Genomic DNA, 18,820 nt, shown 5'->3' with positions numbered 1-18,820 from the left:
GCCAAAGTTCCCACTGGCTTTTTTGGACTCGATATTTTAACAATGTTTTCTTTGCCACACCTTTCTGATGCTGGTCTTTACTCCCACCCGAGCGCCCGTAACTGCAATGCAATATTTTTGGGATACACACGCTCTGCCAGTCTCCATGTTCACGTCTCTCATTCGCCATTTCCTGATTTGTATTTTTTGGAATTATTTATTTAAGAGGACATGGGGCTTCACCAAAAAACCTATACATAAATGCCAACAGTGGGCAGCGTAGTCACGCAATCAAGTGTTTTTCAATGGTTATCTGCAATGAAAACAGACCGGATTGTGTTGCAGGGGAAAAGGGTTTACGAGAGCGAGGAAAACAAATGTGCCATGAATGTAGATGGGTTTTGATAAGAGTAGCATTCTAGGGGACTGGGGCTGTAAGAATCGACAAAATTCCTAGGGAGCCGGCGGGGCTGTAATATTGAAATTGGTGCTGGAACAGAAGGTGTCCAGGGAGTTAGTGTGGGGCCCGGGAATGGATCAGAATACCAGTAGAAGACATTTTAACAGAGTGGTTGTGCATAGTTCGCCAGCCACCATGGACGCAGTGGGGTTAGGCGAGGGAAGGATGGGGAGTTAGTAAAGGGTGCAAGTGGCAAAGTTGTAGATTTTCCTGCATGGTAGTGGACCAATAGAGACAAAAAAGTAGCAACACCGACCGGCAAGCGAGGGCTATTTGACCGATGTCAAAGCATGTAAGACTCCTGTGTACACGCACACACAGCATGGCGCATCATTGCTACAACACTTGGGTGAGTTACAATTCATCGAAGGCATACACATTAGTGTTTTTACAAAATTTAAATTCTTATTTTGAATTGGAGTTCTATATTTTGAATCAGTTTTGTAATTCGGAATGAAATAAAAACGTTTAGAAATAATTGGTCAACTGGTGTCTGTACACACTACATATCATTCTAGCCAAAGGACTACAACATTACAAGTTAACACCTCCTCCCAAAAATAAATGAATATATATATATATATATATTGCATTGCCTTGATAATCAGTACCTCTTGTGTTGTTCGGTTCATGCACTTCATTGCGGGAGTTCTACGGTCATCAATGAACAAAGGTGCCTTCCAGCGATCATAGTTGGTCTCCAGAACATACCATCTACCTTGCTTGATGTCAAGTCTAAAGAAAAAAGGAGCAGAGGACTATTTTGGACTGCCATTGCAATATTTCCTAAGCACTTATTGTGCACATACACAGACCTGGTTAGTGTTAAGAAACCATCAAAGAAATATAACATATCAAAACAAACAATATTTAGCTGGAACATATTTATGCTTGACTTTTTAGTTCAGACACATTCTAAAGGGTCAGTGTATTGTGCCCCTGCCTAGGGAAGCCAGACCTCAGCGTGCTGGATAGGGCAATAAGAGCAAAAGTGAAGTAAGAAGGATGGAAAGTGGGGAAGAAAGTTGCGGACACAGGGGTTGGGTCTGGCGGGGGGAGGCTTTGCATAGTGTGGATGCATGTTAGTTTACTATATATGGACCATCTTCTAGCAAAATAAGACACAAAAAACAATGTTTGGGTTAATATACACACCTGTCTGGATTCAAAGGCGGCTTAGGAATAATAGCAGGTTATGGTAATGCATGTACATTCCAGAATAGAAACTCTGGACTGCCAGACCCACTCCAGAAGGTGGCCTAGTACAAGATTAGATGGTGAAGCTTGCCGGTAGGGTAAGTCGCAGGAATTCAATAGACTGGATTCCGTAAAGGAGCATGGGAGCAATATGTAGAACAAAGACAGTGGTAGTTTTAAAAGTTGTAATAAACTTGCACATACAGGGGAGGGCGCAATAAATAACTTAATTTATAATCTCAGTACCAGACATTAGTTAGTGCTGCTGCAGACACCTTTGCTCTATGGCTGAGCCAGCATCTCTACTATAATTCTCTAGGGGAAGCAAAAGGAGGGGTATGGGTACCACAGTCTAGGAGAGGGATGCGCTGTGATGGAGATGGAATTGTCAAGGATGCTGTAAGGGTTCTATGATGAATCTTCACCCTAGCCCCCCAATCTGTTTTTTACAAAATTGAAACATTTCACTCCTACCCCTCATGGGTGGGTTACAGTCAATCCCATTTGACCTCCCCACCACCCAGAAACCTCCGGTACGGTGTGGGTTTCGAAATTGTACAATCACTGCCTTTTTTCGGAATTTTAGTTTAAGCAGTTTTGGAAATACATGTCAGAAACACACAGCAATTCCTTCTACACCATCACCTTCCTTAACAATAAATAATTAAGTTCAGAGGGCCTCATTACGAGTTTGGCAGTAAGTACAGAGGCAATTCCGCGCCATGGAATTACCTTAACCGCCGAGCATTCCAGCAGAGGCATCACCGAATTAACAGTAGGCAGTTACACGCACCAACCATAGGCAGTAACGGTACTGCTGAAAAACAGTACTGTGGGGGTGTAATCAAAGGCCTCAAACTAACAGAACAGAAGGGCCATGTGGAAAAGACCTACCTGGCATTGCCAAAGGAAAAGCACGATTTATTTATTCACAAATGAAGAAATTCAAGGGTCCCTTTCACATGAAAAACAGGATTTTTAAACAAAGATACCAAAACAGCTTTGCATGTGTGTTTGCCATTTAAATGTGGAAAATGTACCCCTGCTAACATAAAAAAAGGCAGAAAAAAAATGGTGCGTGTTGACAAAAAGTAAAGCATATTATGTTTTGCATGCAAAATACCAGCAAACATTTGAAAAGAAAAGCCCACTTTGTTTCCATGAAACGGTTTCTGTAGGCCTGAGGTAAACCCTTTGCTTGCTGTGGGACAAATGTCACAAAGGACTCCCACACAGAAAGCCTGGTTTACACCCCCCACCCCAGCTATTTTACAACTGCAATAACATGTGGCTGCTAAGAGGTGTTGAAAACAGACTTTCTTTAGACTTGGTGTTTTTGAAAGGGCTCTGTGCAGATTCAAATGGCCCTCGCTGGTGCAGCTCCAGAATGTAGAGAGGAGGTGGGAAGACAGGGGCTACAATTAAGGGAGGGCAAACTCCAAACACAAAGGGACTAATAAAAACTCTGGTTAAATGCTGGCCCAGAGTGGCAAATGTCGGAGGAAGGGAAACTAATATTTGTACATATGAAGATACCCTTTGTTTAAAAGGACTATAATCATTCAGGCATTTTTATCAGCAACCATAAGTCCAATTTTCTTTATTTAGGTGTCATTTCTTTGGATAATTTCCAGGCGATGTTGGTGATATAATATTCATCCACCTGAGACCTACGGGACTGTAATGGCCAGTTAAACTAGGTTCCTGGCTGATCTGAAAATGTCCCCAATTTAAGAGTTGGCAAACTGGTGAAGGGTGAAATTATGAATGTGTAGAGTAGGGTGATTTTTGTAAAACTTCGAAATGAACAAAGCTCACTTCCCAGTGTGCGCAGAAAAAATATAGCCTTCAATTTAATTGGGTAATCCCCTTTGTCCTGTCTACCCAGACTTCAAGGAAGAGGGCTGTCTTTCTTGTTAAAGCAGTCCAATGTTTTTGCTATCCAGCTACCCCAATGCAGTCCTTTAAGTGGAGGGAGATGGGGGTCTAAAATACAAACTTCAAAAGGTCATCCTAAGTTTTCTGTCAGACTTCCCAACCCAGACCAAAGTAGGTAGGTAGGTGGGTCTGAAAAACAAACCGTTAAATCACATTGGGCCTCATTACAAGTCCGGCAGTAACCCTGCTGGTGCTAGTGGCGGGTTGCTGCTGGCCTTGCAAGATTTACCGGCACCTGGCTTGCCGGTAACACCAGGTGATTACAACCCCAGCATTCCGGGAAGTCAGGCACCGGTAAGTTATAAATCCCCATTCTCATTTGAGTACCATTGGACTCAATTGCAATGGGGACCAAGGAAGCCCTGGCACCGTTAATAAAAGTGACGCGTGTTTTCCGCAAAACTCTGCGGGCGGGTGCCGTTCCGCCTGCAGAGTTGCACTGTGCCGGTCCGGTAACAACCATGCCAGTAGGCCTACCAGCACCGTTGTTACCGGACCAGCACAGTCAGAATGAGGCCCATTGTGTTTATTTTAAGCTAAAGTGTGAGTGAAGTAATAGTTGCCATAATGGCCCAAATTTGTAAAACTAAACCGATAGCCTTTAAAGCGTGCTAGAGAATCGGAATTGCACAGCACTGCATTTGTAAATTGTGTTCACTGACCAGCGCTAATTATTTGTTGAAGTGAAATTTGTAGAAATTAAAGAATTGCAATTTGTGTTCTTTTCAACTCACCTGTGCGATGTATTTATGTTTAGAGAAGTTTGTCTGTGGCACAACACAATAAAGTGGTGTTTGACATTTCAGTGTGAGTTTCGGAACATCTAATTCCAATAAATATATTCCCTGTTGTCATGACCACGGGCCTCAGAACACAAAAACCACACCATCTAGTGATGGGGGCAATGGGTCACTGGACTCACTTATGTCCCTTTGGTACTCAAAAGCAGGGCCCCTGGAGGCGCCAGGCTCATATAGAGATGTGAGCAGTAACACTTTATTTCAGTGCAGGAGTGCTTTTATTTTACAAGAACTTTGCAGGTGCTGAAAGCCTTTATTCCAGAGAACATCCCCATGTGCTGACTCATCGGGTGTGGCTACCTAGACCTGGTCTTCAGGTGCTGACTCATCAGTTGTGTCAGGGCGTGGCAGCAGGCAGGCCGGAACTACTGGGCGTGGCCAGGAACAAAACTATAAAACCCACTGATCCCTCAAGCAAACGCTTCGCGTTACTTTGCACCTCCATGCCACGTGACGCTCACCACCGCCTGGACCAGCTACTTACCTCGGGATCCTGCAACACCAGCATCCTTACCTGGACCTTGGCTCGCATCTCACGGCAAAGCTCCATCTTCTTGGCAGATCCCGAATCGACGCTGCAGCACCTGTGCTCTCTGGCCCACAAATCTGAAGTCCTGAAACGAGAAAAGAAGACAAGGTTAGAACTCCTGAAAACACTTAACCCAGGGTCGCGCCACATTTAAAACCCAACGTGCACCCTAAGGCACCATTAAAGGCTACTTACCAGCTGTTGGACCATGTCGGCCCCGCTCCTCCGTACCGGCAGCTTCGCTTCTTCTACCACAGCTACCGCCCGCACCGCTACACCACCTGCAAGGGGAGAGAGCAGAGAAAAAGACATTACATACAAAGGACAGAGAACGAACTTTACAAATACAATTACAACAGTCGGAAGACAAGCAGGCAAGTGGAAACAAGGGAAACACTTACCTACAAGAGAAGTGGATTAGTCGCAGCTGGCCTGGACTTCCACGACAAGGGACCAGAGAAGGAACTCGGTTCCCTTCAACAAGCGCCCCTGCCAGAAGCAGCAGGACAGAGCTCATCATCATTCAGCAGGAACCGCACTGCTCATCACTGCAGTTCCCCACACAGACGAAGAGGGAGGAACAGACAAGAGGAGTTTCATCCCTGGGAGGGCTGCGACCGTGCCCCAACGCCTCCGCAGAGACCAGGTGAGCATAACAGAACGCAAAGCCTCCTACGAATCTCTGCCTGGGCGTTATGGAAACTTCAGAAACTGACCAGTTGGCCCAGTTACTTGGAGAGTTACGGGCTAAAGTTCATGCCACAAGACAGGAAACCAATGCCTTAAGGAGCAACCTCATTGTGAATCGAGAACGCACAGATGATTTAGCAAGGCAGATGCTCCAAGCACAGACTGGCCAAACCCCTTTACCGGGGCTGGCCCACCCTATTCCGCCAAGGAGTCAACGCCAATGCCCGTACAGGTGATTCTTCCAGGGGCGGTTCCCTTAGCTCCGCCCAAATGCTTCACTGGTGATCCAAATAAGTACGCTGAATTCATGAATCAATGCCGCCTTCATTTCCTATGCAGACTTGGGGCCTTCCCCAACGATCAATCTAGGGTGGCATTTGTACTTTCATATTTGGGAGAAAGTGCGGGGGACTGGTCTATACCCATGGTAATTCAAGATGACCCCTTGCTTCGGGACTTTGGGGGTATTCAGCGTGAAATGGAGAAACTCTTTGCACGGCATGCCCAAGGTCAGGCTCTGGACAACAAATTATTGTCACTCCAGCAGGGTAACCAAGATTTGTTAACTTACATCGCCTCCTTCAACCGTCTTATAGTCTAAACAAATTGGCCAGAGGGAAAAAGAAACACGCTCTTTCACCGTGGATTACGAGGGGAGCTTAACAACGTTCTAGCCCAAGTAGTAAATCCCGCAGAGGGGTGTGCTGAATATATTGACCTAACAGTTCAACTCGATCATAGATTGCAGAATCGGAAAATGGATAGAGCCAGAGCTGAAGGGCGGTCGGTCTATATGCGACCCCGTGAGAATCCGGCCAAGCCGCATGAACGGTCAGAACCAATGCAGATCAGGGGCTTGCGGATCCCTCTCACCAAGGCAGAAAAAGATAAAAGAAGACAGCAACAGCTCTGCTTGTATTGTGGCAAAGCATGACACTTTCTCAGAGAATGCCCGGTGAAACCACCCAGGAGAACAGACGGAGCAACTGACAAGAGTGAAGAAGAACTGGACACGGGGAAACGCCAACGCCCAGCAAGCGTAGGGGTCCACTTGTCGAGCAGTGAAAAGGAACCAATACAGACCTCACACCTAGTGATCCTGGTGCTCTTGGTAGACCACAAACACTCATAAAAAATGCATGCTTTAGAAGCATATATTGGCAGTGGAGCTGTGGGGAATTACATTGACCTAGATTTGGCTATCCGGATAGGTCTTCCACTATGATAGAAGCAGAGATCTGAAAATGTACAGCGGTTGATGGATCTCAGTTATCATTTGGCCCAGTGACGCATTGTACTGAAAAAGTTACGCTTCTGTGTCAGGGTGGTCACTAAGAGGACATCACATTTGATCTCATTGGCGCTCCTCAGTTCCAAATGATATTAGGGATGCCTTGGTTGGAAACTCATAATCCTGAGATCGACTGGCGTAAAAGAGTTCTGACTTTTCCCCCAGACTGTGCAAACACCTGTTTCAACAAAAAATGCTTAGTGAAAGATCACACTAAACCAAGTTCAAAGAAAGGAATCGTATTGGGCCTCGCCAGTTCTTTACCCTCTGAATACCTAGATTACCAAGATGTATTTGTCCTGGCCACAGGCAAGAGAACACAAAAACCACACCATCTAGTGATGGGGCAATGGGTCACTTGACTCATGTACGTCCCTTTGGGTCCCAAAAACACAGGGGCCCTGGCTGGACCCAGTCCTGGTGCCTTTGGCTCAGATAGAGATGTGAGCAGGAACACTTAATTTCCGTTCAGGAGTGCTTTTACTTTATTTCAGTGCAGGAGTGCTTTTTTACAAGAACTTTCCAGGAGCAGAAAGCCTTTATTCCAGAGAACATCCTCATGTGCTGACTCATCGGGTGTGGCTCCCTAGGCCTGGTCTTCATGTGCTGACTCATCAGGTGTGGCAGGCAGGCTGAACCTGATGGGTGTTGCTTCAGAAGCTCAACTATACAAGCTGCTCCATCCTTAAGGCCGGTGCTTCGCTTTACTGTGCACTCACATGCAACGTGACGCTCACCGCCGCTTGGACCAGTTTACTTACCTTTGAAACCAGGCGTTCTACTGCATACTTACTTCCAGGAAACCGGTGCTTCATCTCTTCATCTGCAGACTCATCGCCTGACATCCAGTGATCTTGATCCCGATGCCGCAACACCGCACTCTGCACCCACAAACTCGGACCCTGTGAAGAAGAAAAAAGACAAGGTTATAACATCCGTCCTAGGGCCGCGCCGCATTTGAACCCTGCGTGCCCCCTAGTTAACAACTTACCAGCTAATGTACCGCTGCAGCTTCGTTCCTCATTCCCTCCGGCTGCCGCCTCAAGCTCCGCAGCTTCTGCCGGGCCAGCAACATCACCTGCAAGGGAACAAAGCAAAAGAGCAAACATCAAAAGTGGAACGGACAGCAATACAAGACAGCACACTTTGCAATACAACAAAAACAGATGAGGAAAGACAAAGGCAAACCGGAACACTTACCTGAAGTATAGTGGCTTAGTCGCAGCAGGACTGGACTACCACGTGAAAGGGACCAGCGTAGGAACTCGGTCCAGATCATACAAGCGCCCCTGCTAGAAGCAGCAGGACAGAGTGCTTGCCAAAACTAATCAACAGGTGAGCTTTCCAGGGACAGCACATCCCACGGGTACCACGGTTTGGGATAAGGTGTCTAGAAAGGGACCAGGCGCACAAGCTTGCATACGCACGCCCCCTATTCTCCATGCAGGAGCAGTCCCGAGCAGCATCACCTATTACCACCAGTCACCACACAAGTGCAGAGGGCAAAGTCGGACCCGAGCGACCTCACCCCAGGGAGGGCTGCAACCGTGCCCCAACGCCTCCGCAGAGGCCAGGTGAGCATAACAGTTTTTCAAAAGGAGCAAGCGAATACCTTACCCCCGCACAGAACGTATGACTGCCAAACTGATCTTGTAACCAGAGCCCAGATTCCTTGCAGTCGAATTTACGCATTAACGGAGCAGAAAACCAACATTTAAAATCATACTTAGATCATTATTTAGCCAACGGCTTCATTCGCCTGTCAAAATCCCCTGCTTCCTCAGCCTTATTTTTCATGCCTAAGAAAGAAGGAGACCTGAGAACTTGCATTGACTACAGAGCCCTCCATCAGATCCGGGTAAAAAAACGGTACCCGTTGCCACTCATTCCAGAACTTCTGGATCAAGTAAAAAACGCACAAATTTATACCAAATTGGATTTACGAGGGGCCTACTATCTGGTAAGAGTCAAAAAGGGGGATGAGTGGAAGACAGCCTTTCGCACAAAATATGGCCTTTACGAATATCCTGTTATGCCCTTTGGGCTATGTAATGCCCCCGCAGTGTTCCAATATTTTATGAACAATGTGCTCCATGAACTAATGGACGTTGCGCACTCGTCTATATCGACGACATCCTCATTTACTCAAACACCAAGGAGGATCATGTCAGACATGTCCGTGCTGTTTTAGAAAGACTTTGACAACATCAGCTGTATGCCAAGTTGGAGAAATGCTTCTTTCACATGACGAAGGTTGAATTCCTCAGGTTTATACTCACACCGCGAAGGGTACACATGGACATGCACAAAGTAGATGCCATCCTCCAATGGCCCTCACCAACTTCCAGGAAAGGTGTACAAAGTGTGCTCAGGTTTGCCAATTTTTACCATCTGTTCATCCCAGGATTCTCCCAGATTGTTCACCCCATCACATGCCTGCTGCGAAAGAACAAATGATTTCAGTGGACCACAGAAGCAGAAGAAGCCTTCCAGACGCTGAAACGAGCATTCACATCCACACCCATTTTACGGCATCCCGACCCGAATTGCCAGACGTCGTCGAAACCGATGCTTCCAACATAGCAATGGGAGAGGTTTTGTCTCAGCGAAATCCCGAAACAGGACAATTACATTGCGTGGCTTTCTGGTCTCGTAAGTTCTCCGCTCCCGAATTGAACTATGCGATCACAGATAAAGAACTGTTAGCAATAAAAGTGTCATTCAAGGCATGGAGGCACAATCACCACGTCAACTCCGCTGGGCTCTCTTTTTTGCGGAATAGGACTTTGTCATTACCTACAGACCCAGAGTACGCAATGGAAAAGCGGGCGCCCTATCACGAATGAGCGAAGACGAAAAGGCATTCACCACACCAGACCCCGTGGCAATCATTCCTGGAGAACGAATCCTGAATATGATTGCAGCAACTGCCACTTTGTACTACCTAAAAATTGACCTTCAACACTTGATGAACCAATCAGAACAGCAGGAATGGCTATCAAGAGGAGACCAATACACTATCGTGAACAATCTACCACACTTTCAAGGGAGACTGTACGTTCCAGATAAAGACGTGCACAACCAAATTATAGCAAACTACCATGATTATTCTATAGAAGGACATCCAGGAATGGCTAAAACTCAAGCTAACAAAGAAAAATTACTGGTGGCCCACTTGGCGAAAAGATACTGCCTAGTTCATTGCGACCTGTGGTGTTTGCGCTCAGCACAAGTCTCAAAAACAAAGTCCTGCAGGCCTTCTACATCTTTTGATGGTGCCCCCGGCGCCTTGGCATACGCTATCTATGGATTTTATTACTGATCTTCCCCCATGCAACGGATACAAAACCATCCTGGTCTTCGTGGATCTGTTCTCTAAAATGGCCCATTTCATTCCTCTAAAAGGGGTCCCGACGGCCTCTACTCTGGCCACCGTCTTTTTGGAACAAATTGTCCGACTACACGGATTCCCATCAATATTGATATCAGACCGCAGAACTCAGTTTGTCTCAGCTCTCTGGAGCAGATGTTGCAGAATGGCCAAAATTGACCTTTGGTTGTCTACAAGTCATCATCCCCAAACCGATGGCCAGACCGAACGGACCAATCAATCTCTAGAGCAGTACTTAAGGTGCATGTTCCAACAAACCAGAGATATCTGGAAGGACATACTCTGGTTGGTCGAATATGCATACAACAATTCCATCCACACCAGTACAGAACAAACGCCATTTTACACAGTATATGGTCGACATCCACAAACCTCCGCTTGAAGCACTCGAGATGCCAGCGGTAACGACCTTACATGAAACCATCACTCGAGTCCTTAAGTAGGCAGCAGAAACATTTGACCAGAGCCAAAGAAAAGCAGAAACAGTTTGCAGACCGCCACCGAAAGGAGGCTCCAAATTATCAGGTCGGGGACAAGGTTTGGTTAGCTTCCAAAAACATTTCTCTGAAGGGACCACAAATCTTCCGTCCCAGGTACCTCGGACCCTATTCCATCAACGCCGTGATCAACCCTGCGGCCATGAAATTAGAATTACCGGCCCACATGTGGATCCACCTGGTGTTTCATGTCTCCCTCCGAAAACAATTGAAACTAGGTACGTGGTTCGATACTCCACCGGATCCCAAAATAGTTGAAGGAGAACCAGAATACGAAGTTAAAAGGATCCTAGTCTCTAAGATGGTCCGGTCCAAGCTATACTGCCTTATAGACTGGAAAGGTTATGGACCCCAAGATTGGACCTGGGAACCTAGTGAACATGTCCACGCTCCACGATTAATCAGGCAGTTCCACCGCAATAACCCCACGAAACCAGGGCCAGGGGGGAGCACCCCCCTTGAGAGGGAGTGCTGTCATGACCACAGGAACAAAACTATATAAAACCACCGATCCCTCAAACAAACGCTTCACGTTACTTTCCGTGCAACGTGACGCTCACTGCCGCCTGGACTTGCTACTTACCTCGTGATCCTGCAACAACAGCATCCTTACCTGGACCCTGGCTCGCATCTCACGGCAACGCTCCATCTTCTTGGCAGATCCTGAATCGACGCAGCAGCATCTGCGCTCTCTGTCCCACGAAGCTGAAGTCCTGAAATGAGAAAAGAAGACAAAACAAGGTCCCGAAAACACCCAACCCATGGTTGCGCTGCATTTAAAACCCAATGCACACCCTAAGGCACCATTAAAGGCTACTTACCAGCTGTCGGACCATCTCAGCCCCGCTCCTCCGTACCGCCGGCTCTGCCTCTTCTACGGCAGCTACCGTCGGCACCTCTACACCACCTGCAAAGGGAGAGAGCAGAGAAAAGAGACATTACATACAAAGTACAGAGAACAAACTTTACAAATACAATTACAACAGTCGGAAGACAAGCAGGCAAGTGGAAACAAGGGAAACACTTACCTAGTCGCAGCTGGCCTGGACTTCCACAACAAGGGACCAGTGAAGGAACTCTGTTCCCTTCAACAAGCGCCCCTGCCAGAAGCAGCAGGACAGAGAGCTCATCATTCAGCAGCAACAGCACTGCTCATCACCGCAGTTCCCCACACAGACACAGAGGGAGGAACAGACAAGAGGAGTTTCATCCCTGGGAGGGCTGCGACCGTGACCCAACGCCTCCGCAGAGACCAGGTGAGCGTAACACCTGTACACCGGCCTGGTTCTTGGCTCATTGGCAGCTCAGGGGGAGGGATCCAATTGGTATTAGATGAATTGGGGGCAGGGCTGAATATAAGAATCCATTAAACAGTTTGTTGCGTGACACCTTGAGTGGGGAGGGAAGGAACCCCCCATATGTTTAGGGTGGCCTCTCAAACAGTTACAAATTGGGGGCTGGTTGGGGATTTAGCTGGCTGTTTCTGACTGATGACAAGTGCATTTGGACAGACTATTAATTTTGATGAAATTGCATTAAGATGGAGGGAAAGTCATCTTTGTTAAAGTGCCACAAGGACTTGACCCCCGAGTTTCAGGGAGGTCTGTAGGTGAAAAATTAAGATTGAATAGTACCGATTTTGATTTGGCATTGTGTGTGTAAATTAAGCAGAAACAGGGTGATTTATTTCCCCTGTGCAAACGAAATTCTCCAAAATTGCGAAAAAGGCCATTTTAAACAATGAATACAATTGAATTAGATGATGTCAGGAGATACTTCCTTACTAAGCTATTCATTCGTGGTGGGTGGACAGAAGCGTATGAAGGGAGCTGGCAAGCTTAAATGATGCAAGATGTAAAATCAGAAGGAACTGACATTTGGTGTCAAGGTGGGATATGGCACAAAACATTAGAGGCATTTTACATGTCCCGCAATGCACAAGAAGAATTGAGTCAAATAGCTCAGCTCACAGCTTATCTATACTTCCACTTGCAGTTAGTGGAAGAGCTAGTGTACAAGAGTAAGGCCAGTGCACAGAGGCAGACAGACTCTAAATGAGGCGCAGAAAGAACTTAAACAGTTAGAAGTTCAAGTACAGCAGAACCATGTTTTCAAGCTAAAACTAAAAAGCCTCATGGTGCAACTCAAAAATGAGTTAAAAACCCAGCAGCAAAAGACTGCAGAGCGTGAAACAGTGACCTGCACTGAAAGATGCACATACAGAGTGTGTGGAAAACATAAGGGAAAATAGTCAGTCCATCATTAAAGAGATGGACTCAAAAGGAGTTTGATGAAATGCTGCAAAATGTAAATATTCTGAAACATAATTTATAACTGGTCAAAGACCAAGATGCATTCAGGTTGAAAGTGGATGCAGAAGGAACAGTCGGGTCCCCAGGAACTGACCAGAATGAGAGAAGAAAGGGGGCACTATTAGAGGCAGCAAATTGTAGGGATGAGCAAGAGAAAGATTAGTCTCCTGAAGGAAAAGCGCCCTTGAAGACAGGGAAGGGAGTACCAGTAGCAGTTCTGAGTCAGAAGGTGAATGGACTCCGGTGCAGAAGAAAAAGACGGAAACGGAACAAGAGTTTTGTCAAAGACCCAAAAAGACAAATCAAGGCCATAAAGAGCTTTCTGACCACATACCACAAGAATGCCAAGTATCCAGTATGGGAGCACCTGGAACTTTAGGAGCAGATGATGGTATCATTCCAGACCAGAAATGATGTGAATTCTATTGCATTTGCTAAATGGACTTCCTCACCTGAATACTCATTTCTTTGCAGGACTGGAGGACCAGGTTTATTATTAATGGTCCATATATAAAAAATCCCATTTAAAAAAATGTCTCCTCATACAGAAACCTGCAGGAGGCTTGTAAGGCTGAATATAATTTGCACTGTGGGGAGGATCAGGTGCCTACAGAGTTTGTGCAGGAGCTAAAGCGCGTATTTGCTCAGACTTCCCGGCGGGTGAACACCAATAGCAGGGAGTTCATAACTATATATTTCCATGCGCTCCCCAAATGCATAAGGACTCAGTTGGTGAATGATTTTCACGAGCACAGGACCCAGGATTGGGTGATTGAACAGGCCACCAGGCTCTATGAGGTCCAAAAGCCAGCTGAGAGTAAAAACACCCCCAAAATCTCCAAACCATCTAACACCCCTGCTGTTGTGAAGATGGCGGAGGTAAAAACTACCCCTACATTGGATCTGGAGACAGGGGGGCGTAAAAGTAACCCTCCTGCCAACAAGCAAAATGGAAGGCAGAAGGTACCTCGCCAACCCAGCCCAATCGAATGGAAGTCGGGGAAGGACTTAGAGCATTGATCCCAACAACCCTGTAACCTATACAAGTCTGGGGTACAAGGGTACCAAACCACAGGGACACAGCGTGAATGAAGGAAAGGTAAGTAGGGTGGTGGGGGGTAGGTATTTGTAGTGTGTACATTTCCTATGCAAACATTTCCGTTGCAAATTTTTCCGCAGCGGAAATATCACGCAGATCCGCTGAAATTGCCAAGCCCAAGGTATTTCCAAGTTTCAAGCAGATGGTCGAGGAAAGGTTCAATCTTGCTGATGTCTCTCAGACAGAGGAACAAAGACAAAAGCTAAAACAGGTCTTCCTGGAATTCCAAGATATCTTTTCAGTGCACTCGTACGACTGTGGACGCACATCCATTTGTTCAACCACCATACCCGAGATGGCTCCAGTATTTGTGAAAAAATACCGGTTACCTCTCATGTCCATGGAGTCACTCACAGAGATTATTAAGAATTTAGAATCCTGTGGGATAATTCATCCTATCCACAGTACCTTCAACAGCCCGATACTGGGGATACTCAAACCAAGCGGCCAATGGAGACTATATGCAGACCTGAGGGAGTTGAACAAACGGGTCCATATGTCAAGATGGCCACTTCCCTACATCGAGCTAAATGAAAGTCGAGCAGAGGAATCAACTGAGGAGTGAAATCCCCAGATGGAGAATTATAACAGGTGAGTATTTTAATTAATATTCTTTGGGAAAAAAAATGTGCAAGATTGATGTTCTGGGGGTGCTGTTGAGCAGCCCAGAAAATGGCTGCTTAGCTTGTTAGCTCCGTGACCGCCTACCCGTATCCGTGGATATCGACGCTCATCCTAAGTGCACCCTGTCATACTTAATTGTGCTGATTGCTGGCGATCTCCTCTTTATGTACCTGCAATTCCAGACGGAATCGGCGTCTGGACCCCGAGTTGCGGTCCCTTAACACTCTGCCCGCCGTGCGGCCTTCCCCACGTGGTTTTGTCGCTGGGACCGGCCGCTGCTCTGCTGGCGGGCATCAGAGCAGCCGCTCGCCTGGACACACTGCCTTGGGCCCCTGCCCCCGCGGGATCTGTGTGCCGCATTCTCGGGCCGTCCCCTGGAGGGGGCGCCTGCCTGCCTCCTCACACCCGCTGGAGCCCCAAGACATCCTCCAACCTGCGGCGGCCGGGTGCAGGCCGGACTACCCTGCGCCGCCTGACTGTTGGCTTCTCCGCCACGGCCTACCCATTTTTTTCCCCCGGCTGCTGGGACGGCAGACTGCTGTGTTCTGCGGGGCGGGCTGGAGCCGCCCTGTGGCCCCTCTGCACACGCGGTCCCTGGGGCTCGCCTCGGGGGCTCTAACGGCTCACGCCGGCGACTCGCGCCACTGCGGGGGACTCGCTCCCGTCCCGCGGCGAACTGCCATCTCCTGTGACTGCCCTGAAGGGGCCGGGAGGCCGGGCCTGGAGGGTCTCTGCTGGACGCTGCGAGGCACACAGGCACAGCTGCCCTAACGGCTGGGAGGTGAGTGCAGGGGACCTCCCAATGAACTGCTGCCGGTATATCTCCTGGGGTGCCCCTGCGCCCCTCTAGCCTTGCAGGCCCTATATGCCGCTTTCTTCATGGGGCTATACCAGCTGCTGCTCCTATAAAGGACCTTGCTTGGGCGGACTCTGGACCTTGGGGGGCTGGCCACCATCTGACCATCTGTAGAGTCTGTTACTGCTGCAGCTCAAGTGGAGCACCATTAGCCCTGTGGTATCTGTGGGACACTTGATCTGGTGAGAGGCGGCACTGGTACCGTCTGCATCTCTCCCCAGCTGCCCCTCACCTACATTAGCCTCGCTGGTGCGGCCTCCCACTGCTCTCCTTGCACTATAACATTGGAACAGTTGTACCCGATTGCAGTGGGCGCACAACGAGCGCATCACCCCATCCACCACCTGGGGCTCAAGGGGATTCTCACAGTGCTACTTGGCTCCCGGTCACCGAGGGCCCAATAAACCTGCTGGGCCCCAGCTGCACGCCTGCGCTGCTATGGTGCCCGGACACCCGCTAGCAGCAAAATCTCACGCTCTACCGTACTATCATGCCTGGCAGGTCCCGGGGCACCAGCAAGACGGGGGCCATGGATAAGTTCACCAAAGCTACTCCTAAATCTGTCCAAGGCCCTGTACCGCCTAATCATGAGGACTCCGCCACATCCTCGTCCACCTTAGCCCCCGACCTTGCGACTATATTTGAGACCATGACGAAGAACTTTGCCTCCTTTCATGAAAAGCTTGATGATATCAATGCTAATGTGGCGTCTCTCAAATCTCAACTGGACCACGCTGGTACTAGAATCACGGAGGCCGAGACAGGAATAAGTACCAATGAAGATAGCATACACATTCTCCAGGACACTGCCTCCACCCTCAGCCGGGATATGAAAGCAGTGAAGGCCAAGTATGACGACCTGGAATCAAGATCCCGTAGGAACAATGTCCGCATAATCGGAGTGCCTGAAAACGCCCTCAAAGGCTGCATGGAACTGGCGGTGGAGGACCTACTGAAGGAGCTGCTTGGCAATCCCGCTCTCTCCCCCCACTTCACAGTAGAGCGTGCCCACAGAGCCCCATCATCGCGCCCTGCGCCTGGGGACTTCCACAGTCCCATCATTGCAAAAATACTCAACTACAGGGACAGAGACCTCATCCTACGGTTATCTCGAGAAAAAGGTGAGCTGTGCATGGGCTCCCAAATAATCAGGCTCTTTCCTGACTTCTCTGTGGGGGTACAACAAGAGGGGCGCCAGTTCCTGGGGGTCAAGAAAATGCTACGAGAACGAAACATCCCCTACGCAATGTTGTTCCCGGCGCGCTTGAAGCTTACGTTCAGAGGGAAACTATACTTCTTCACTGTCCCCCAGGAGGCGGTGAAGTTCATAGAGGCACAGATACCGCCCAACGACCCCCCTGGGGACCACTTGGACATGGATAATGACTGATCCGTCTTCTGTCAGTCCTCCAGATCCTTGGTGAACCATCGACTTTTCTCTTGATTGCCCACCCCGGTGGGTGATACAGTCCACCTCTGAGGCCACTCCATGCTATCCGGTTCAACTGCAGGGTGGTGCGGAACTGTCCAACACCTGCGTCCACTGGCCTATATGCTTCTCAGGGGCAACAACATGCTCAATAGACCTACAAAGCCGAACCCACGTACCCTTGTGGTATCTCAATATTCATTGTTAATTTGCTTGGTTGGCAACACGGTAACAGCGTACCCCAATGCGGTTGCAAACTCATGTTGGAATGTTTGTTCGGGTGGGGCCCTCGTTGGGCCAAAGTCGAGGCCGGTCCATGTTGGGATTGACCTGCTGGTACCCGTACCTTGCGTGCTGGGTGGGAATGGGCGCTGCTGGTTCTTTTCGGGTGGCGAGGGTGGGGGGTGGGGGAGTTTAGGGAAGTTATATTGGAAAAGGCAGGGGCAGACCGACAGGGCACACCAGGTTGAAGTGATTCGAGAGTGACCACACAAAGTGCAGAGGCAAGCCACGGTGACGGCAATGGGATATACCCTAGTCAAGTGAAATGCCCACCGCCATAATGTCCTGGAATGTCCGGGGGCTAAGCAACCATACTAAGGCTTGTAAGATCATGGCTTATGCCGACAGACATGGCTGTAAAATATTGTTACTGCAAGAGAAACACTCCACAGGCCGCCTGGCGGGAAGTATGGCACCATAATGGGGTCCCAACAGATATTTCACCTCTTACTCCACTCAGGCCAGAGGCATTCTGACACTGATCCACAAATCCATCAAATTCACACTACACAGGAACTACACTGATCCTGATGGAAGATATGTTATATTAACCATAGTAAATAGTGAGTACCTTCTTGTTAATTCATACGGCCCCAAGTGGACTCTCCTGAGTTTGTGGACACTGTGGCCACCATACTGTTAGGCTATGTGGGTGTTCAGATCATATGGGGGGGGGACATGAATCTAATATTGGACACTGACCTGGACAGGACTGGGCTGCTGCCTGACCCCTGACTGGGGCCGCACGGAGGCTACTCAAATGTAGTGAAACACTCAACATTTGTGACGCCTGGAGGACACTGCACCCTCAACGGCCTGAATATACCTATTATTCCACGGTACATGGCAGCTCCTCCAGAATTGACCTGTTCCTGGTATCTAGTGAAGTGATGGGGCAGGATGGAGGGGGCGCAGATTCTAGCCCGCACATTATCTGACCATGCCCTGATTACTATATCAGTAGAACTGGGAACGACTGTCCCGACACTAAGCACATGGTGCTTTAAATCCTCGGCCCTTGGGGACATGTGTTCAAGGCGGACATACTGGCCGATATCTAGTCCTTCTTTGAGCACAACGCCCCCCAAGCCACCTCTGTCGGCATCAGGTGGGAAGCCTTCAAGGTGTACATCAGGGGGATGTCCATATCCAGAGAAGCAGGAGTGCTAAAAGTGATCAGGGCCGCCCTTGAGCAGCCCGAACCAAATTACGTAAATTGGAACAGGAGTACTCGACCGCAGCAGATCCCGCCAAACTCCACACATAACACACTGGCCACCAGCGAAGTCCAATACTTCAACCGACCCCAAGCTGCTCGCAGATATGGGGAGGTCGCTAGACCTGGGAAAACACTTGCAACTCTCATAAAAAGGGAATGGGGGCAGGCCCATATTGCCTCCATTAAGGATGACCAAGGAATCTCACGGTGGGCGGACCACCAGATAC

General features: G+C 48.5%; 1 protein-coding gene across 1 annotated transcript in view; it reads right to left on the bottom strand.

The window, feature by feature from the left end:
- The window catches only part of ASAH1 (N-acylsphingosine amidohydrolase 1), a 521,915-nt gene that overhangs the window by 13,339 nt on the left and 489,756 nt on the right, over positions 1–18,820 (bottom strand). The window contains exon 12 of the mRNA XM_069631558.1: positions 1,051–1,174. Coding sequence (XP_069487659.1) covers positions 1,051–1,174 — 124 coding nt within the window. The remainder of the gene's footprint in view (positions 1–1,050; positions 1,175–18,820) is intronic.

This window comes from Ambystoma mexicanum, chromosome 6q (assembly GCF_040938575.1).
Source record: "Ambystoma mexicanum isolate Mex_15411 chromosome 6q, UKY_AmexF1_1, whole genome shotgun sequence".
NCBI lineage: Eukaryota > Metazoa > Chordata > Amphibia > Caudata > Ambystomatidae > Ambystoma > Ambystoma mexicanum.
The sequence above is the reverse complement of the archived record's forward strand: the minus strand, read 5'-3'. Positions and strand labels throughout refer to the sequence as shown.